This window comes from Bidens hawaiensis, unplaced genomic scaffold (assembly GCF_021521415.1).
Source record: "Bidens hawaiensis isolate Kalapana, Puna unplaced genomic scaffold, B.hawaiensis_p1.1 tig00013978_1, whole genome shotgun sequence".
Classification (NCBI taxonomy): Eukaryota; Viridiplantae; Streptophyta; class Magnoliopsida; order Asterales; family Asteraceae; genus Bidens; species Bidens hawaiensis.
In genome coordinates, this window is record NW_027492195.1 from 419,853 (window position 1) to 433,945 (window position 14,093).

The window sequence follows — 14,093 nt, forward strand, 5'->3', positions numbered from 1 at the left end:
CACCACCGTCGACCGTCACAGCAGTGCAGCACCACCTCCTTAACCCTAGACGCCATTAGTAATCTCATCGACCTCTACAACACTGTGAGCTCAATTATGAATTCAATCGGTTGTTGAATCCGCATTGTGATTAACATCAATCACTCAATCAACACCACAGATATATGAGAATCTGTAATCTCTAATTTTATCCATTGACTTGGGTTTTCACTTTTTATTTACGGTTTTCAAATAAGATGTAATTAGTTTTTTTTGTTTATGTGTTGCTAATCTCAATTTTGTTAGATGAATACAACCTAATTATGTAATTAGCTGCTTTGTTAAAACAAGTTTTTTTTTATTCTTTTCCGGATCACTGTCCGAAAGGTTCGGATATCCGGTTTTTAACAGCCCTAGTATATAACATTAATTAAAATAAATCAATTTAGTATTATACCCACATATCCGACCCGAGAACCGGATTCGTTAAAATCAAGTCAACCCGGAATCCAGTGTGATGCAAAATCATTACATTAAACCGGACTGCAGGTGAACGGTTTTATTCCGGTTATCGTGATGCGTACGTTAGCAGCTCAACTCACCTCTGTAAGTCTCTCTACTCTAATTAATCGTTTCAGTAAATCAGATTCTGTGTGATTTTGAACTTACCTGAACTCAATTGAACCTCCATTAATGCACATGCTTTGAGTATTCATCTCAATTCATAACCTAGCTCAACTGTTTCGTTTAAACGCTCAATAACTTAAATCAGTTTCTGCTTAATTGCAGCATTTGTGTAGAAGACGACCTGTAAATGTCCGATCACGCAAGTATTCGTTATCTAATTACGAACGAGGTTTACGAGGCTTCAATTTTATAAAATTTTTTTCATTATTTTATTGAATTTAATTGTTGCTAACTGTTTTATTAATGTACACTTGTTTTCTAGGGTTTCCAGATGAACGGGAAATGGAGGAAGAGGCTGAGAGGAAAATAGGATGGATGTTTAAGCTTATATTTGCAGGAACTGCAACTATTATTGGATACAACATCTTTCCTTACTTAGGTATACAATATGAATTCATCAGCCGTAAACGAACCGAAGATTCGTTTATGTTCGTTCGTTTAATAAATGAACGGACATGAACAAGGATTTCATTCGATTAACTAAATGAATGAAGTAACGAACACTAACAGACGTCGTTTCCGTGTTCGTGAACATTCGATGATGTGCTCGTTTACATTCGTTAAAGTTTGTTTATTAAAGGTTTTTAATACTTTTTAATGAGTTTTAGAATCTTGTCGTATAGATTTACTCATTTAAGTAAAATTATTAACTATAAAACAAAATTTTATATGAGTATTATGTGATAAGTTTATATGTATAATTAACATATGAATATGAAGATTAAAAGAAAACACCACTACAAACTTGTTAGCCGGACCGAACCGTTGACACCGACCATTTTCGGTTAGCCAAATCAATTAAGACATTGTTTGTGTTTATTTGTTTCCGTTTGCTTGTGTTTGTGAATCGTTCACGAACAAGTTCATTTTCTAAATGAACGAAAACGAACAAGAATTTCGTTCGGTTAGCTGTTCGTGAACCGTTCGCCTATCCGATAAAAACTTAACGGATGACCATGAACAATGCTTTCTTTGGTTCGGTTCGTTTACAACCCTAGTAATACACTTTGTTTCTAGTATCGCTGATTCACTGATCGTCAGTAGACAAAACACTACTTTATGCTTAACGTGTTTGATGAATCTTTCTAGGTGATAACCTAATGCAGCAATCGGTGTCACTTCTAAATGTCAAGGACCCTCTGTTTAAAAGGATGGGGGCATCCAGATTAGCTCGATTTGCAACAGATGGTATAGTTTAATAAGTTCATGATATTACACCCGATTACACAATGTTTTATAAAGAAGAATGTATGAAACCTTGATTTTGTTAATGTGCATTTTAGATGAAAGAAGAATGAAAATTGTGGAAATGGGTGGGGCGAAACAGCTTGTGGAAATGCTGGGTGCTGCTAATGATGATCCCACACGTAAAGAAGCTTTGAATGCGATTATTGCTATTGCTCGTTCAGGTTATAATCTTTTATTGATCCTTCTTTGTTAATCTGCATAATACATAATTATAGAGGTGATTATATGATATATTAATTAGGGGTTCTTGAAAGATCTTTTAACTTTGTTGATGTGTTATGTTTTCTGATATATTAGATGAAGCTGTTGGGTCTCTGCATAGTGCTGGAGCAATCTCGGTTATCATGGCTACTCCACAATCTACAGAGGATGCTGAAATCGAGAAATACAAGGCGAAATTGCTCAAGAGGTTTAAAGATATGAAATATGATTAGAATTTATCTTAAAGCTAAGGTACATTTACAATAATTTTGCATCAGAAATGAGACCAGATAAATTGTTGTGTCTGATTGACCCCAATTTTCAGTTTTAGTGAATGAGGCTTTGTTTATTAAGTGTTCATTTCATGGGTTTAATTGTTTTCTATTGAACATTGCATGAAATGATTAGAAAGGGTTTTTTAGATTATGCACATTGCATGTAATTCAGATTCTGTCTTTTTTATAAATAAAACTGATTTTACTTAAGCCTTGTTATTATATAATGTAAAAAATTTGGAAATAAATTAGAGATATGTCATCAAACACACGAGCAAAACTCGGATAGTGAAAGTAGAACGCAAATAAAACATGATCACAGTGATTTGGTGGTTTGGTTTACGAATAAGCTCGCGAGCAATCTAGCAAATGAAGAATGTTTTTTACTAAGTTTCGTCTAAGAACACCCTTTGGCATCTTTTCATCTGCAAATTATTCTTAAAGCTAAGCTTAATTAAAAAAAAAAGACTACTTGAAAGTTTAATCTGGTGTCTAGCACGGTTTCACTTTGCAATAGGACCGTTCACAAGCTAAGCTCGGTTCGAGTTTTTGAATTGGATATACTTATTTAGTTACTTGGCTATAAAATATGAACAATTATATGCTTAATGCCTTAATCTAAGCAAAACATTTTTGGTTCATGTGATATCTTGGAATTCATTCATATATTTGAAACCAAAATTCAATCGGATTCATCTAATTACCAGACAGTCTCATTTACGAAATTTAGTTGTAAGGGATGAGCCGCCACCACCACCAGTCTGTTCCATAAAAACATCAATAGAATCACCATCCTCCAAACCAACTTCTCGTGGTGTCTTGTTCTCATCAACCCTCTTTCCATCGATTAAAAACCGACATGTACGGTAGTCCTTGACGTCGGCCCTAACCGACCACCTGATCATGAGCTTTAGCAGCGGCTCATCGCACTTGACGCTGAAATACTGATCCTGTTCGTTAAGGGGACTTACCATCTTCACATTGATCTCCGAGACTTCTTGCTTCACCTTCATGATGGATGTTATGTTCGGTTGTTTGTTTAGGAAACTGAGTAGTTAGTTATAGAGGTCATATCCTGCTAAACGGATGGAAACAGATCGATTCAGTGGTAATCAAGGGAAGACTGATTGTCTCTTCATTTAAAACTTTATTTAAGGCTTTTAACTTACATAATTCAGGCAATCAAATTTGTAACAGGGGTGAAAAAAAAAACTGATTTTAAAATTACGGTTAAGTTTTAATCAGAATAAAAAAAGAAAAAAGAATTTGGACTCATGTGTATGACGCCCTCAGCTTAATAATACCGCGCACAAGGCCATAAAGATGCGCATGTCATGTATTTTATCATATGTTTTCCTAACTTTGAAGTAAAGGGTGTTTAGAAAACCAAATTAACCGACTCATAGCCAATGAAACCAAACCGTGCCAAAAGAAAATAAAAATTGGTGGGTCAGTTTAATGGTTTTCTGAAAGCTGAGAATAGTGGATCGTTTATGGTTAACAAGGTTTCCATATCCGTCAAAACCTAACCAAACCGATTATGTCTTTATTAGTGTCACTATATTGTTAGTTATATGTATTTTTTTAGCGTCATGTGACATACTAATATATAAAAACGTGTGAACAATATATTACATGATCAAAAAATTTCAAGGTCAAACTTTTGGCCAAAGTAATGTTCAAATATATTGCTTCAAGGCTTTAAGCTATTTTTAATTAGACTAACATTCATTATTAACCAACCCATGCATTCTTAATTATGAAGTCTCTGACCCATGCCAAGTGATTAAAGTGAACCGCACCAACTTTTTTTTTTTGTAACTTTTATAAACGAAAAAACCAACACCACAAACAACCACCTCCATAGCTATTTTTGGACCTATACCGCACCACCTAAACTAAAATGTACAAAAAGTTATTGATTTCATGATTAATTTTTGTAACAAGTTAATAAACGGCACTACAAAATAGACGTCACGTACGTGCAACCAACAACAAACCTCATCATCTCTCAACTTTCATACGACAACATCACTATCCATCTTTCCAAAACTCTAAAACTTGAATTAAAGAGATGTTTAAATTTAGTTGTTTAGATTCAAATATGAAAAGGGCACATCATATAAAAATTAGTTGTTTAACACTTTAACTAGTTGTGCATTGGTTGGTTTCGAGCTTAAACCAAATCAGACCTGAAATTTTGGTTTTAGAAAGTTTACTGGTTTTGGTAAAAAATGGCTAAAGATCATATGGCTTTCATCAGAGTCATAATTGAACAATGGTTAAAATGGCACTCCTAATCACATCATATCGGCCATAACGTGTAATACTTGGTCTCTCATATCAATCAATAATGTTCGCTTTGTATCACACCTTGTAATCAGTAAGTCGTAACTTTGTTTCCAAGCGTAACAATACTCGAGGTAAGAACTTTTCAAAAGGTTAACCATATTGGAGTTTCTCATATCATACGCAACAAAGACAACTAAACACATAGGCAGTATTTGAGGTTAGACATTACTTATAAGTTATAACTCAATATGTTTATCTGTGGACTTATGAAGGATTTCTCTAAGATGTCACAACCACCCATTCGCGACTCACTGCCATTGATGATGAGATCTACCCATCATCCTATACATAACATTAATGACATCTAGTCGCTCATACCAACCATATTTGTTCTTTTTACCCAACCCGACTATATTACTAGGCGTTAGTACTTGACTAGAAAAACTTCTCACCTATCTTAGAATTTTTACCCAAACACGTTTAATAGTGAAATAATATCTTAGCAACAAACAAGATGTTCAAAACAAAATATTGGTAGTATTTTAAGCTGGCATTACTTATGAGTTATGACCCTAAAATATATATTTTCGCATGACTAATGTAAAGTTTGTCAATTGTGACACATAATGGTCATTTTGGGTTAAGATTAATCGTTTGGCACTAAAAGAGAATTGCTTCTTATCTTGAATTGGGATTTCATAGTGCAAAAAATTGTATATGAGCCTCCCATAAGTCTATTAGAATTAGCATCGGTATAAATGAAAGAGCGGCATATCATAATCATATCATACCGTATAAAATGAGTAGAAATTGGAGGTCTTGTCCAAACTAGAACCACCCAACTACATGTTAAAAAAAGTAAAATTTACCCAAAAAAAACGATCGATTCTAATTCAGTAGTGATGCAAATAAACCATGAATCAGGCACCAAACATTTCGGTAAAAACATCTAGAGAATCACCATCAATCAATCCGACTTCATTGGGTGTCTGCTTGTCACTAACCCTCGTTCCTTCAAAAAGGAACCGGCATGTACGATAGTTTTCGACTGATCATAAGATGTTCCAGCGGCTAATCACACCTCACTCTAAAATACTGATCAAGCTCATTCAGTTGACTCATCACCTTCACATTGATCTCTTCATGCTTCACAATACGCAAAACCATTGATGAATTTGATTCGGATATTGTCTTCGATTAATTAAGGTGTGTAGCTTATAATGCGTTATGGAAATGAATACTTATAGTGGTGACAACATGCAACGCCTATGGAAACCGAATTGTCTCTTTTGGATTTGGATTGAATATGTGTAAATATGATTTAATGATCAAAACGGTTTCAACTTGCATATGAAACAAATATAAAGAAGAGGATTCATTAAAAAACTTTAATCAAGTGTATGGTGAGCTGTATTTTCTTTAGGTTTTTAGCCATCATATTTCATGCAATCAAAACCGACTAAAACTAATAACTAATGGTCTTCTCTCAACTAAAATATACGGTTCAGTTTGGTTTTGGTCATATTTTTTCTAATAGAATCCACCTAACCACCCGAAATGACCATGACTGTTTGATAGCTTTTTAATGATTATTAAGAGATTACCTCTATAGTTTATAACTTTTAAGAGATAGTATTAAGTTTGAATGATTAAGAGATAACATCTTAACTACTTAGGTCTTAACCATTAAGATGATATGAATCATTAAAAGCTAAATTCTTAATGGTTATTAAAAAGCTAACAGAACAGTTTGCTATTTCAAGATGTTGTGGGCAAATAGTGTGAATTCTTAAATGATAAATCAAATGCAACACCAAATAATTGGTTTTGTGTCGGCTGACATAACACATTCATCAAACATGATCATTTTAATAAACGAGTTATTCTGAAGATAGACTTGTTTAACATGTTAATTCGTTTAAGGCGCTTATATTTAAACAAATTAGACTTTAGAGATAGAAACTTGTTATAATTTTATTGTTAGATATTTTAATTAGTAAATAAAATTCACACAACGAAAGATAAAATAAAACATGTAATAATAGGTTGGTGGCGAAATGGCACAACTAAAGGTTATGGGTCAAATTAATTCCATTAAAAAAATTGTTGTTAAAAAAATAAATAAAAACATTGGATTATGGTTAATTTTAATGAAAAAAAATTAATAAAGGATAATAAAAAATACCCATCACATGCAACCATCAGCAAATTAACATCACCCATCATCTCTCACTATCATACTACAAAATGTCAAAACTATTATCTTTCAAAAACTGTAAAACAAGAGGCTAATTTCCTTCTTCTTGGTCCATCAATGGAGTCCAATTTCAATTTCCACAAATACCCTTCACACACCACCCTTCATTTTCCAACATTATCCCAGTCTCTACACCAATGCAACATTACCATCAACAAAAATGTTTCACCTCACTAACACACCTACTCATTTGCTCTTTATGTTATCCATATCTTGTTTCATCCTCATCCCAATCTTGGGATGGAATCAAACTCACAAAATCAAACTTTGAAGCCTTGATATCTTTCAAACAAGAACTCATTGACCCAAATGGTTTCTTGAAAACCTGGAATGATAGTGGATATACAGCTTGTTCTGGAGGTTGGATAGGAATCAAGTGTGTGCAAGGACAGGTTATTGTCATACAGCTTCCATGGAGAGGTTTAGGTGGTCAACTCACTTCAAAACTTGGTCAACTTCAAGCTCTAAGAAAGCTTAGTCTACATGATAACACCATTGGAGGTTCAGTTCCAACGGAACTAGGGTTCTTGATGAATCTCAAAGGTATTCAACTGTTCAATAATAAGTTTACAGGCTCTATACCTCATGCATTGGGTTCATGCACATTGCTTCAAAATCTTGACTTTAGTCATAACCAGTTTGATGGTGAAGTCCCTAGTGATCTTGGGAATCTTGTTAACCTTAAAAGCTTGGATCTTTCTTATAATTATATTAATGGAAGCGTACCCGAAAGCTTTTCGAATTTGGTTTCACTTACTTCATTGAATTTAGCTCATAATAATCTATCCGGGAGTGTCCCGGTTCGACTTGCTTCAAGATTCGATTCGAGTTCTTTTACGAATAATCTTGAATTATGTGGATACAGCCCTTTAACCGTGTGTCCGGTATCTTCCCCCGAGAGTCTTCACTGCCACCACCGGAAGCTAAATACCATAGACATTTTGCTCATTGCGGGCGGAGCTTTGATGGCGGTTTTAACACTGTTACTTTGTTGGGTGCTTATCTCTTGCTTGTTAAGGAAAGATGATAGTGTTAAAGATAAAGAAAAAGAAAAGGATAGTCAAGAAAGTGGTGTGAGACCCACAAAGGATATTCCGGCTGCGGCGGATGTGGGCGGAGATGGTGGAGGGAAGCTTGTGCATTTTGAAGGTGGGATGGAGTTTAGTGCTGATGATCTTGTGTGTGCAAGAGTTGAGGTCATGGGAAAAAGTAGTTATGGGACTGTTTATAAGGCTGGTTTAGTGGAAGGAGATCTAGTGGTGGTGAGATTGAGGGAAATAAATAGAAAGCATGAAAATGAGTTTGAAAATGAAGTGATTTCACTTGGGAAAATTAGGCATGAAAATGTATTGGCAATGAGGGCTTATTATTTGGGTCCAAATGAGGAGAAACTTCTTGTTTTTGATTATGTGCCCAAAGGAAGCCTTGCATCTTTCCTCCATGGTAATTTCTTTTCATACATGTACTAAACAAATTAATAAGCATTCATATATATATATATATACATTTACATTTACATATGCATATAATTCAGTAATTCATGTGTTTTACTTGAAAAGGTGATGGTCAGCTTAGGGTCAAACCTGTCGACACACTTAGAGCATCTACAACAATGAACATTTTCCAATGTTTGGATGATGTGGCATCAAACAAACTAAATGATTAAGAACTTCATCCATTGTGGAACAAAGTTTGTGAGTTAAAGTTTGCATAAGCAAACTTAATTCAAACTTATAGGGTGGGTCCTAATGACAATTTCTCTCACATACTCATATACATATTATATATACATACATAATTTTAATATTTTTAATAAGGTTTGTGAAGGTTTGTTGTCGTAAAAGAAAGTTGGGTTTATGTGAAAAGTTTAAAATCTGATGTGGAGCTGATGTGGCGGTTTGTAAATGTTTGTTGTTGTGGATGCTCTTATTTAGACAAGTAGAGTTCGAGTTAACTTGACGTACATGTTAGTCGGTAACATGTTTAACCCATTTATTATTATAAGTTTTTTTAATTGTATTATTTGCATTAACTTAAACTGGTCAGTGGAATTTTCTAAGTCAAATCTAAATGTTAAAAAGAGAATTGAGTTTAGGGTTTACGGCATCAAGTTTTATAGTTTAAGCGGAATGTGTTTCACACATATTTCATTTATATATTTTTATTTATAAATTTGTAATTTCAAATTATCGATATGCAAAAAGATATAAAATAAAATATTAACAGATTAAACAGGTTGTGTTCATGTCAATCTATGAATAATAGATGTGTCGTATTCGTGTTCATGTGACACAATTTTCTGGTCAATGTCTGTTTTTAGATTGTGAAAATTCCAAGTTCATGTAAGTCTTGGATATTAACTCTATACCTTTTAATTAAATTGTGATGCAGTTCGAGGATCCAATGAACCGGTTAAATGGACAACAAGAATGAGAATAATAAAAGGTGTAACAAGAGGTTTACTAGACCTCCACACACATCACAACGTAATCCATGGAAACTTAACCTCACACAATGTTCTTCTTGATGACAACCTTAACCCCAAGATTGCGGATTACTGGTTGTCATGGTTGATACCTACCATTGCAAACTCAAACATGGTTGCAACATCAGGTGCACTTGGGTACCAGGCTCCCGAGTTTTCCAAACTCAAGAAACCTAACACCAAGACTGATATGTACAGTCTTGGTGTCATAATGTTAGAGTTATTAACCGGAAAATCACCGGGGGAGGTGGATGAAAGCGTTGGTTTGCCACAATGGGTGGCTTTGATTGTGAATGAGAAGTGGACTAATGAAATTTTTGATTCGGTGTTGATAAAGGATGCTTCCGAAATTAGCGAGGAGTTGTTAAACACATTAAAGCTTGCTTTGCGTTGTGTTGATCCATCTCCGCCTGCTCGGCCAGAGGCGCATCTAATTCTTCAGCGATTGGAAGATAATACATCGAAAACCGCCATTGTTGAAGGCGGTGGCGGCCCTTCGACCTAGGAGTGAAGTTGGAGTAGATTTGGATTTTGGACATTCTTTAATTATTGGCATTATTGACATTTTGGGCAGGGATTTATGCTAAAAATAAGGCCCCTGTTAACTTTCTTATGGATCTGATTGAAGGGAAGTCCATTTTACGGCCAACTGATATTCTTGTGTTTGGGTGGGCAGGGGGAAGCACGCTTGTGTGGACCTTACAGGAGTGTCTCCTCTTGTTGGGCTTAGGGACTGTGGGTTTGTTATGGGTCAGCTGCGTTGAAGGCCGAATCGGGCAAAGCTGTTAAACACAATAAAGCTTGTTTAGAGAATCAACATGTATTTCTCTCAAATCTTCGTTTTTAGCAGGATTGGTTTTTTATTCAAAAGGAGGTCGCGACACATTTTTTTGTCCGTTTAACGGCCACTTTATTGTAATTGTTTTGAATATAATGAGAAAATGTAGTTTAATTAGTTTGTAAAAGTAGAAAGTTTTGTTAGTATTAAGTTTCTAAAAGTAGAAAGCTTCATTATTAACATTATCAAGCACTACCCATACGAACCGAATCGTTAATTAGATATATTGTTAGATTAATTAGTTTTCTTAATCGAATAATACACTTTTATTACAATATAACTAGGTTTTACTTATATAAAGCCCAAGGTTCTTAGTTAGTTTAAGGTTTCTATTTTATTTTCAATATATATATATATATGTGTGTCACCATTCGCTAGGTTTGATTTACAATTTGACTAAAACTTGCCATCAAAAACCGGACCCTGCTGGAGTACTGGCAAGTGAAACACTGACCGTAGCATACTAGCATGTAAACAATCAGTTCCAAACAATTTTTTAGCAGTGGACCGATGATGAAAGTATTAAGATTTAAGATATCATTTGTTCCTTGGGTCTGGGCTTTCGCTTAATTTGGGCTTTTATATTTGTCTTTCGGGTTTTGTGCTTAAAAACAAACAAGATGGTGGGCCTGGTGGCAAGAGAGACGGAGGCAATGAAACCAAAACTCGAAGGAAAATTTAAAAACCCGAAATACCTGGGACGGGTATGTAATACCCACCCTATTAGGGTATGGGATGAGTTTGTGATTACTTTTGGATTTTTTTCACGGGTTTGGGACTAGGGATGGCAATGGGTCGGGTTTAGGTATTCTAAAACCCATACCCGGTTATTAAAATGCATCCCAAACCCGCCGGGTTTTAATCAGGTAATTACCCTTCGGGTTTTGGATTTTCCCATCGGGTTTCGGGTTTCCTATCGGGTTTTGATAAAATACCCGATAACTAATTGATTACAAAGACGGTTACCGTAAAAATAAAATATCTCAAATAATTAACATAAACAAGTTTCGACAAATAATATATTTAGAATATAGTACATATATAATATAATAAGTTATATCGGGTACATCGGGTATATAATCGGGTAAATAGGTATATGTTATCGAGTAATCGGGTATATTAGAAATCCCAAACTCGTCCCAAACCCACGAAATATTTTAAAATTAATCCCAAACCCTAATGAGTCGGGTATTACCCGTCCCATTTATGTTGGGCTTCGGGTTTTCCCATCGGATTCGGGTTTCATTGTCATCCCTGTTTGGGACTCCCGACGGTATGAGATTTGTAATATGCCTAATTACCTGACCCGATTACCCGATAACATAGCCATATTTAATTGAATAATCCGACATATAGTATACCTTAAAAATATTATTTATTTTTTTGAAGGAATTACTTTTTTTTTTGTGGTGGGGGTGGAGGTGGGGGTGGGGGGGGGGGGTTAGAATTGGATGTATCATATTAAATTTAGAGCATTATTTATTGGTCAAAACTTGTTATTAACACTTATTTGTTGTAATTGATTAGTTATTAGCAATATTTTATGGTAATCATTTTTGTAACTGATTAATCGTTATTTACCCGATTTAACTGACTAGTTATAAATTATCAAAACCCAATATATATCGCAAGGGTTTGGGATGAGTTTTACTAACCTGGTATATGTTTGAGAATGCATAACCTTGTGTCAAATGGTTTGACTCAAACCTGACCCATCGTCACCTGAGGAGATGCAATGGTGATGTGGTGGAGGTTGGAGGAAAAATAGTAGTGACAACTGACAAGTGTCCACTTTTATACACGCAATCCGAATTCATGGCCATTATTAACAATGTTATTATAACAAGCTAAACATATATCCAAGGAACTGTTTGTTTTCGAACTTGTACTTAATGATTTTTACTGTTAAAACCGAAACATCCATAAAGGCAGACGTCTAGCTCATACTATATTTAGACAATTTGTTTTTTGCGTACAAAGGTATTGATGGTCGATTATATGTACGGAATGAGTCCCCAACAAGTTTTGTCTTCTTCACACACAACCAAATTAGATGATGAACACAACTAGCTAGGCTGGATAAGCATTGCCTTGGCCTAGTACAGGCTGTCGCCATGCTCCAATGTACCGTTATCAATGTGTACATGTTCGTTTTCATATTTTAGCTTTTATGTGCATCAACAATATGATATTATAGTATTATATATAGGGTCATCAAATACATAAACATATAGCATAATGGCGACTAGGTGACTAATTTTGTTTAGAATGTAGAACCCTCAAATACTAAGAGAGAAGCGCGCGCATTTTCTATACACCTTGATATTATGCTATATGTCTATTGGTATGTATAACTATATAATTGTTTCTCTTTCTCATCACTACGTTTATATCACGCTCTCGATTCTCTACTTCTTTATATTGTATATACGAAACTAGTTTATATGTACTGCTCTCTCGATTCTCTACTTATTTGTATTGTATATACGAAACTGACTAATTCAAATACATCTGGTTACTTATTTGTATTGCATAAGAGGATTAGGTTGATATTAGTTGATTTGGTTATGATTAGGATGAGGGCTAGATTATTAGTTAACAAAAGTTCTTCAAATAATTAGGTATTCATCACATTTAATTTAGTATATAGTTGTAAGTATTACATATTTTATCTATCAAAGCTAAATAGTTTTCCTCTCCATTTGCTTGACTTGTTGACTTGAGTTGTATTAGTTAGTTACTTAGTTATGTTGTTTTAGAGTAATCGTCTCATCCTATTGTAGCATGTGTCCATGTTTGTTAGTCACGTCAGATTCCTTCTCTTTCATGTTTCCACTAAGAGGAGTAGAAGAGACCCCGACAAAGTTACACAACATTCGAAACGGGTGAGTAGAAAGAACTGGACCGGCGTGGAGGAAGTAGTCTTATGCAAGACTTGGCTTCATATGTTCAAGGATAAAAAAGGTTGGAAATCATAAATAAATAAAAGCGACTTGTTTTGGCATCGGATCCTCAGACATTTTAACGTTTTATTTGATAAAACCAACCAAACCACTGACCAAGTTAATTGGAAGCGGAAAGATTTGAATAAAAAAAATAGCCAACTTAACGGAACTTATCATTAACCTCTTTTTTTAAATTATTATTCTTTAGGATGGCAATTCTCTAGTTATGATATTTTCTTAAGACGTTGTGTATTATTGAATTCTTGTTTTCTTATGTATTATTCGTCGTCCACATTGTATTTATTCCCACACAATTACATAAGATTATTCGTACTTTATTTTTAAAGTTAAGGTGGAACGCTACTTTAACTTAAAAGAAGTTTTTTGGTTCAAATCCAACTTGTGACAAACAAAAGAAAAAGGATTATAGGTTGGGCCAAAGGTTTTCTCACATATGGTGGCCTTTTGAGGGTGAAATGAAGATGATCGGTTGATCAATGACATGTCAATGATCTAAATGGCCGTTCAGAAAAAAAAAAAAAAGATAAAAAGGAAAAGAAAAAGTAATCCAGAATGGAGGGCGAAAGTCGAAACGTGAAGATTGGTTGGTGCTTTTCCTCAGTTAAATTAAAGTGTATTAAATAATTAAATGGACCACACTTATATAAAGCCTGTATCAATTTCTCCGTTTATTTCTAAAAAGAGTGATAACTATTTTCTATTAGTACCCATAATATATTTATTATATATATTACAATTTTGAGATGTTTTGACGTTATTTTACTAATCTCGTGAAAATAACGTTAAAAGTGGGGGAATGTTATTCAGGCATCATGTGGTGGCGTTGATAGCCGAAAGACAAGGGCACATGCACCAATCAGCCGGT

The 14,093-nt window shown here is 34.5% G+C and overlaps 1 protein-coding gene and 1 pseudogene across 1 annotated transcript; both read left to right on the forward strand.

Moving 5' to 3' along the window:
• The first annotated feature begins 447 nt into the window (after positions 1–447).
• LOC143545495 (uncharacterized) lies at positions 448–2,452 on the forward strand. The gene is made up of 6 exons (XM_077037378.1): positions 448–585; positions 769–835; positions 929–1,045; positions 1,756–1,854; positions 1,950–2,075; positions 2,212–2,452. Exons 1-6 carry the CDS (start codon positions 556–558, stop codon positions 2,346–2,348), a joined length of 576 nt encoding a protein of 191 aa, XP_076893493.1. The 5' UTR covers positions 448–555; the 3' UTR covers positions 2,349–2,452.
• A 4,544-nt stretch (positions 2,453–6,996) lies between these two features.
• On the forward strand, positions 6,997–9,952 carry LOC143545476 (putative leucine-rich repeat receptor-like protein kinase IMK3 pseudogene; annotated as a pseudogene).
• The last annotated feature ends 4,141 nt before the right edge of the window (positions 9,953–14,093 follow it).

Excerpts from the sequence above, each read along its gene's own strand:
- LOC143545495 (XM_077037378.1), top strand. The coding sequence starts at position 556 with ATGCGTACGTTAGCAGCTCAACTCACCTCT. Across the intron at positions 586-768 it reads TAGCAGCTCAACTCACCTCT|CATTTGTGTAGAAGACGACC; the intron begins GTAAGTCTCTCT and ends GCTTAATTGCAG. Across the intron at positions 836-928 it reads GTTATCTAATTACGAACGAG|GGTTTCCAGATGAACGGGAA; the intron begins GTTTACGAGGCT and ends CTTGTTTTCTAG.